The sequence below is a fragment of the Arachis ipaensis genome, chromosome B03 (assembly GCF_000816755.2).
Source record: "Arachis ipaensis cultivar K30076 chromosome B03, Araip1.1, whole genome shotgun sequence".
Classification (NCBI taxonomy): Eukaryota; Viridiplantae; Streptophyta; class Magnoliopsida; order Fabales; family Fabaceae; genus Arachis; species Arachis ipaensis.
Window position 1 is genome coordinate 14,692,901 of NC_029787.2, and position 8,866 is coordinate 14,701,766.

The following is an 8,866-nucleotide window of genomic DNA, read 5'->3' on the forward strand; positions in this document are numbered from 1 at the left end:
CGCATCCAGCTCTTCTCCCTTTCCCATTTCTCTTCTTCCGATTTCCTTTCTCTTCTTCTCTTCTCTTCTCTTCTCTGCGATGCCGATGTCTCTCCTTCTCCCTCTCCTCTCCTGTTGCTGTTATGTCACAAAACTCCGTCATGCGTTTCCACCGTTAGGGTTCCACTTTCTCTGGGCCTTGGCCCAACCCAAAACAAAAACTTTTTGCTATTTTCTAGAATTCTAGTTTTCTTCCAAATAAAACAGAAATAGGGACGACAATCATAGGGACAAATTTGGTTTAATTATTCTGTTGGTTTTATAGTTTCGTGAAATTTTTAATTAGGTCTTTATATTTTTTTTATAATTAGGTCTTTATACTAATTTTTTTTCAATTAAGTCCATCTTAGTAGTAATTGGCTTAATTTTATAGGGATCCAACTAAAAAAAAAAGAATTGGTACAGGAACCTAAATAAAAAAAAAAGTGTAGAGACCCAATTAAAAAAAAATTGGTGGAAGGACTTAATTAAAAGGAACAAAAAATATAGAGACCTAATTGAAAATTTCGCGAAACTATAGAAACCAACAGAATAATTAAACCGACAAATTTTGACACTATTTGAATCCATCGCCTTTTATCCAGTACCTTTCGTATTTAGAATCGGGTTTATTTTTTTATTTAAATAGAGTAAACTACTATTTTTACCCATGAAAGTTAAAAATGCTAACAAATTTACCCATAAAAAAAGAAATTATCATTTGTACCCATAAAACATGAGTTTTATACAACAAAATTATCGAAACACTAAAAAATCACATAAAACCCTAAATTACCCTTATCATCATCTGCATCATCTTTCTCCTCCCCACTAACCACTCCATTATCCTCATATGCTCATCACCTTACCACCACCACCACCGCTAACCCCATCCTTTCTCTCTCTAACCAATAATCAATTGATTTTCAAACAATCCTAACAGCAATTTTTTCAGCCACGAGCCACCTCTCCTCCTCCGTGACAAATGTCGCAGCCTCTATTTCTGTTCTTGCAGCCTCCAGCGTCAGTGTCAGCGACCACCCCTCCTTCTCTTCTTCCCTGTCTCGCCCTTGCTGACCAGAGGAACTTCTGCCCCAGACTTTGCTTCGCCGCCGCCAGCAATCCTAGAGTCGCAGCCCCCTCCTCTCTTCATCGCCACCACCCTCACCTACCGTGGCTACCTTCTCCTCATCACCGAACCAATGCCCCCGACGGGCCACCGCGCTAGCCGCCACCACAACGGTCTCCTTTGCGAACCAAAATCGCGGCGAGCTCTCTCTCTCTTTCTGTCTCTTTCGCCATTTTCTTTTCTCCCAGAAAAAGTGAATCCAAATACACGAGGCTTCTGTGTTTGGTTATTTAGATTTGATCCTTTCTCTTCACTCTCTTCACACCTTAGATCTGTGTCCTTTTTCGCCTTATTTCTGCCAGCTTTCTCCACGACACCCTTTTCACTGTTTTGTTCTCTTAAACAACTTCACACTCAGCTGAAACCAAGATTCAATTTTGACTCTCACCCATCGTGATCCATTTTAAATCCCTCTCTGGGTTGATTTTAATTCCTCCAAAGGTTCTTTTCTCCGAGTTAATTCATGAGGTCACTATTTTTCAATGCACTATGCTTTAATTGAGGTGATGAAGGTTATGGTGATGAAGGAGCAGCAATGAGGTGGTTTGTGGCAGAGAAATGGAGGTTAGATCGGAGGGTATTCAAGTGGTACGAAGAGAGAGATGGGGGATGATGGTAGTAGTGGTAATGATAAGGTAATTTGGGATTTTTAGGTAATTTTTTAGTGGTTGGATAATTTTGTTGTGCGGAGCTCATGTCTCAAGGGTATAAATGGTAATTTTCTTCTTCTATGGGTAGATGTGTCAGCGTTTTCAACTTTCGTGGATAGAAATGGTAGTTTACTCATTTAAATAAAAAGAATATTTAACCAAGTTGGATAGTTACTAGTTTATTTAAACAAGTGTCGACGATTTGAATATCATTTGATGATGCAGCGACTTATTAGCCATCAACAAATCCTTAAATAGTGCTCCGACTTGCACCATGAGAAAGAAAAAAAATCAATAATACTCTGCATCCATGTAAAAAATGCATCCAAGTTATCCAAATGTTTTTTGATAGACGCGCCTCCCCATTCCCTCATTCGTTTGTTATACACGCGCCACATATAACGTAAACTTTTTCTGCATTGTATTCCTATACCTTTGCTCAACATAAACCTTTTCCTGCAACCTAAACCTTCTTATCTACTCGCGTTTTCTTCCTCTTCTTCTTCTTTTTCTTCTCTGCTCGCGTTCTCCTTCAATGTAATCAACTTCGTCGTTCTCCTCTGGTCACGTTCGTCTTCTTCGTTTTCTTCTTTAGATCTGCTTACATTGCATTTATCTTATTCCTATTGTTCTTCGTTTTCTTCTTCGATCTGCACTTCTGAATAGAAACAATGAATTACTCAACTTCAAATCAGTTGAATGAGAGCGATTTGGATTATTCTTCTGAAACGAATCAAACTGAAGAGGTTTGGATTATTCAATTTTGAATCGAATTGACTGGAATGCAATTCCTAATTTGAATTGAATTGAATTGAATTTGAATTGAATGGACGGAGGTGTACTGAATTAAATTGAATTGAATTGATAATCTGTAGATTGTAGGCAGAGCTGTTTGAATTTGATTTTATATAATGGATTATGTTTCGTTCACTTAGTACTATACAATTGTTTCACCATAAGTACGTATTCGGTTCATTATGCAGAAAGCTGCTTAAATTTGATTTTATATAATGGATTATATTTTGTTCACTCAGTACTATACAATTGTTTCACCATGAGTACGTGTTCGGTTCATTATGCAAAAAGCTGTTTGAATTTGATTTTATATAATGGATTATGTTTCGTTCATTCAGTGTTGTACAATTGTTTCACCATAACAACATATTTAGTTCATTCTGCAGACCAGGTGTGTTGTGGATGAACAATTTGTGCCAAAGGTTGGGATGATTTTCAAGACATTAGAAGAAGCCAGAAAGTTCTACAAAAATTATTCCAAACTTGCCGATTTTTCTACCAAAATAAGGAACATGACTCGGGACGGAGACAAGATTAATAATCAACTAATTGTATGCAGCAGAGAGGGGAGGTGGAAATCCAAGATATCTCCTACTCTGAAGACAAACCCACCTCAGCCGACATAAACTATCCAGCTAAGATATACGTACACATATTGAAGGACGTGGGTCTCTGGGCAATTTCTAAAGTTATTCTGAATCACTCACACCCTTGCTGTCCAGACCGGACAGAGATGCTCAAACAACACAGGGAGCTAAGCATGTTTGTGTGTCGCACCATTGAAACCAACGAGGAAGCCGGAATCAGACCTAGCAAAACTTACCAATCATTCTAGTAGTAGCCGGCAGTCATCGTGAACTAAGTTTTATAGAAAAAGATGTGAGGAATTACATCACACAGAAAGTACGGAATGTGTTCGAACAAGACGACACCAAAGAATTCGGGAAGTACCTATTAAGAATAAAAGAGAAGAACTAACATTTCTTTTTCGAGCTCATCCTCGAAGGTGATCACTCCATCAAACATGTATTGTGGGCCGACGCAAGAAGCAGGGCGGCATGCGAGTATTTCGGAGATGTTGTTTCATTCAACACCACATACAACACAAATAGGTATTCCGTTCACTGAGATTAAGCTTGTATGTTCACCATATGTACACATTTCAGTTCACCAATTTGTGACAGTGTGCATTTATGCAGGTACAATATGGTTTTTGGTTCTTTTGTGGGCGTCAATCACCACGATCAGTCGACACTTCTCGGATGTGCGCTAATGAAAAACGAGGACATCCAATCATTCAAATGTCTATTCGAGTGTTGGCTCCATTGCATGGGAGCCAAGGCACCAAAAGGCATTCTTACCGACCAATGCGCATCGATGCAAAGGGCCGTTGAGATGTGCATGACAACAATAATTCACCACTGGTGCATCTAGCACATCATGAAGAAGATCCCAAACAAACTAAACGGCTACAAGCGACACAAAGAAATTGAACAAGAGATGAGCCATGTCGTTTGGAACTCGTTCACAAAAGTGGAATTCGACAGAAACTGGAACGATTTTCTCACAAAGCATGGCCTCGGAGGCAACAAGTGGCTCTCAGGTAACCGAGGTTTTAATTGGAATTATTTTGGATTAAAACATGCACAGATTTTGGTTTAGTGCAGCTCATTGGTTCAGTTCATTCTACAGTGGTGTATGAGGATCGACATTTATAGATTCCAGTTTACTTGGATAACCATTTCTGGGTTGGGATGAGAAGCACACAAAGGAGCGAGAGTATGCATCCATTTTTCAACAAGTTCATCACACGCAATAGCTCTTTGAGTCAGTTCGTGAAGCAATACGACAACTGCTTAGCAAGCAGAGGGCAAAGAGAGAGAGAGAGAGAGAGAGAGAGAGAGAGAGAGAGAGAGAGAACCAAAATTTGTTATCCCACGAAGAAGCGACGTTGAGCGACGTGAACGACCTTCAAATCCCGCCACATGTCAGAACAAGAGGCGGGTCCAAGAACAGACTTCGATCAAACCTGGAAAAATGATCTCTAACGTCACGAAGAAAAAGAAAAGGCCAACTCCAAGAGAGGTAAAATTGATTTGCTTTCGATTAGGCAAACATTCATTTGTGCATTTTGCTAATATACGATTTTTTTTTTTTTGCAGTTGAATCTTTTAGACAGCGGACCAGCGATTCAGCCAAGTTCAAGCTTTTACAATGCCCCGGATATGAATTATCCAGGAGAGGATTATACGAGTTTTTTTAACATAAATTTCCTTTCACCTATGAGCAAATTTTGGTTCACTGAAGTTATAGGATGGTTAATTTCTGACTGTTGTTAGTCTTTATTGAATAGTCACTTTTTTTGTTTTTGATATTAGCTTTTGTGAAATTCTTTATTCCATGGTCAATTTATTGTGCTATGTCAGAGAGTTCAGGTGTTTCTGAAACTGAATACTGATATATGCATTTTTTTTCAAATTATCTCTCTGCTATATTGATATATGCATTTTTTCAGTTCACTGTGTGTATTAGTTTCGGTTTATTTGTTTATTTGGGGTTTGTAATGTTTGAAAAACACCCTGATTCCATTCACTGTGAACCTGGAACAAAATAGTAGCCAGACAGTTCCAACAGATATATACATCTTGAATCAGATATAAATATTAACATTAAATATATACATTAACATTAACATTAGATATATACATTAGGATTTACATTAATATTCAGATATATACATTGAAAGAAGTAATGTTTGCTTTTTTAAACAAAATAGTGTTAATTACAACCAGTCAAACAAACTATATCCTATTTACTACTATATATATCCTCAGACGTGAATTTACAAAAAGGGTTGGAGAGGGCAGCAGATGGCTTCGGGAGTCTTATTGCTTCACATGCCCGAATGATTTGGTCTCTCATTTTATTCAGTTTGTGGAAGATAATATTTGGACCATACTCAAGCCTGAAAGCATCAATCTTTTCCTACATTTTAATTGAAAGGAATTAGTTACATAAGAAATGAATCAAACTCAATAAGAATTTTATTTTATTAATTTAGAAACTACTTGTGTCCAAGCTTTATATTGATACTTCTTCCCGCTTTTGATCTTTCGAGGATCAATTATTTCAAGCCATTTCATGACGTATATGCCACAATCATAGCTAAGCAAGAATTTAAGTAAAATACAATTAATAGTATACAAAATAAAACACATTAAAAATAGCACTAAAGAAGAGAAAGATTTTTACCTTGTACGTTGACCATTGAGCATGATATACTCTGCTTCTTCTCCATCTCCGTCCTCCATTAAGGGTTCCGCCCCAGCGTAAACCCTCATCTTGGGATATTATTAAACCCTGAAAGTGATAAAAACGTGTGTTGAATAAAACGTGATACACATTTAATCATCAAGAAAAATATTTTTTGCATGCAAAAGGACATAGCTGAAGACACAAACAATCAAGTGAACGAAAATGACCAACACCACTGAACCGAATGCAATTAATGTGCTGAATAAAATGTTATACACATTCAATCAGCAGGGAATAAAAAATTTGGCTTACCACAATATCTGTTGGCACACAGTATATATCTTTCTCAAACTGGGGACATTTCATGTCGTTGAGAATTGCAATGTGTATTGCCCACCTATAAGAAGAAAATTTACGAGATATGCGATATTAGAGTCTCTAGAAAAATCATTGATGTTAATGCAATAGGCAAAGAATTTATCGTGCTTTCCACTTGTTCTCCGGGTATTAAAGACATGAAGTGATGTCTAAGCCACTCAAAATTCGCTTTATGGTTCAAGATGAATAAGGGGTCATATTCATCGGTACCATCTTTGGTTACTTTGACATGTGTCATCAAATGATAACACTTCTCCTTCAACTCCTCCGTGATTTCTTTTTCTTTCTCCAGAGTTTTGTAAAGTTCAGCAGCTGTGAAACTCGACTCGTCACTCGTTGCTTCAGCAAACTTTAATGCTGCCGTCACACTAGCATCTACCACGGCGTCTGTCAGGACTTCAAGATCTAACACCGTCGGCTCAGAGGGATGAGTTGGTTGAGTCATTGTCACTTGAGACGGGAAAGTTGGTTGAGATGCTAGGAGATTTATACCAAGGCTGAAGGAAGGCACATCATCTTCCCATTGCCTAGGACGAGCAGCACTGCAAGACAATAGAGAGAGTAATTAATTTCTGGATTAAACAAATCAGTGAACCGAAACAAAATGAAACAGTGAACCGAAATTTATCTAGATTTGAACAAGCAGAAAACTTACAAATCAGGTTGTGCTTCTTCTTCCAATTGCTGTGCCGCCGGAGCTTCTTGGCATGGTTGCTCTTGTTCTTCGGGAGGGCTGCTGCATTAAACATAAAAGAGTTCAATAACGACCCAGAATTATTATCCTATACCATTAAAACTAATAAAAAGAATTCTAATTACAACGTAAAGAAACAATGAAAAAGCAGTAGCCCGAAATTAGATATAGTCATCTTTCAGGAACTCTTAAGAGAACTCGGAAGAGATACCGCAATAGGATCTCTAAGGAATGTAAAGAAGGAAGAAGTTAATGTTGAAAAATTAGAATAGGTTTTGAGAAACCGAAATTTGCACATTGAAAAAATCACATTTCCAAAGGTTGAGAACGAGTTTCTTCTCGAACCTCAATTATTTGTAGGTCGAAAACAGGTGTAGTGCTACTGACATTTAAACACGATTTTCGTGTGATTAATTAAATCAAATTTATTACCTAAATCTAAAAGAGCAACATAAATATTTTTAACTTACACTGGTGGAGTTTTAAAACTCTTCTTTTGATGGATTTTCTTTCTTTAAAAAACTTTTACCGGGGTTTCCGGGATATTTTTCCTAATAAAAAAGATACCAAATTAAAATCAGCAACCAAGATTAAAAGCAGCGGTCTAGAAACACATGAAATTCATTTTTAGACCCTACTGAACCAAAAGTAAAGCCTGCAATAAACGAATTTACCTGGTATTGTCCGGGACATTCACAGACGGTGTGGAGCTTGCTTCAGTCTGTAAGATAGGTTCGCTACCCAGGTTTAGAGTCGGCAATCTAAGTAAGATAAATAAATATTACGCAGTGAATCCAGAGGAATTATAAGAGATTCTATCAAATGTTAGCAAACAAAGAAAAAGAACTCAATATAATAAATCGAATCTTACGTCTTAGAGAAATCATTTCGTGCCTCTGTGGAGTCAAACCTATTTGGAGCAACGTTTGTTGTCTGAGCTCCATCGTTTCTTCTCTTTGTTATCTTTTCTCTTAACATCTCCAACGCCTTTCTTCTTCTTTCTGCATCGCTGTCCTTTTCTTGTTCAGTTCTGAAAATTCATAAAATAAGTATCAATGAACCTAAAACGAAAGCATGAATAATCGAAAATATGATTCGAGAAACTTACTCCCTGTTAGATTCAGTTTTACTCTCTGAATCTGTGAAAACAAGCTTTCCTGATTTGGTTTATTTTTTGGTCACCCTCCCCGGTTGTTTTCTTTTTACTATGGGTGTTTTTTCAAATTCTTTTTCTCTACAACATAGACAAACACATCGAACTTATACCGGAGACAAATATCAGTAAGAAAAACATTTCTAATGCAAAGGAACCTAACTGAAGACACTAACAATCAAGTAAATGAAAATGAGCAACACCACTGAACCGAATGCAATTCTTTTGCTGAATAAAACGTGATACACATTCAATCATCAGGAAAAATATTTCTGCATACAAAAGGACAAGTGAAAACACTAACAATCAAGTGAACAAGCCCACTGAATCGAACGCAATTCATGTGCTAAATAAAACAATTTTCAGCAAAGAAAAGCAAAACTAAACCAGTTCGAGATCATACAATCACATAAATGAACATCACCCGATACTTACTAGCTTTCAGTTGGCTTGTGCTCTCTTAATCCGTCGGCACATGCTTCATTTTTTTGCTTTCTTTTGTAACCACCTTCTGTGGTTGTTTTCTTTTCTTTGTTGCTGTTTTTTCAATTTCTTCTTCTCTGAAATACATAAGAACAAGCGCATAAGAACAATTTTAACCAAATACAAGTAAAGCAAAACCATTATGAACATCAAACTTACTGGTTTTCGGATTCACTTCTACTTTCAGAATCTGTGGGACTGCTTTAGTTTCTCTTGTTGATTCTGAATCCGTCTCAACAATCTTTTATTTTTTAGCCAACCTTTGTTGTCTTGTTCTCTTGGCTGGCAGTGTTTTGTCGGATTCGGATTTG

General features: G+C 37.2%; 1 protein-coding gene across 1 annotated transcript in view; it reads right to left on the reverse strand.

The window, feature by feature from the left end:
• The window catches only part of LOC107629759, a gene marked incomplete in the record, with an annotated part of 2,964 nt that extends 2,780 nt beyond the window's left edge, over window positions 1–184 (reverse strand). The window contains 1 exon segment of the mRNA XM_016332643.2: window positions 1–184. Coding sequence (XP_016188129.1) covers window positions 1–27 — 27 coding nt within the window.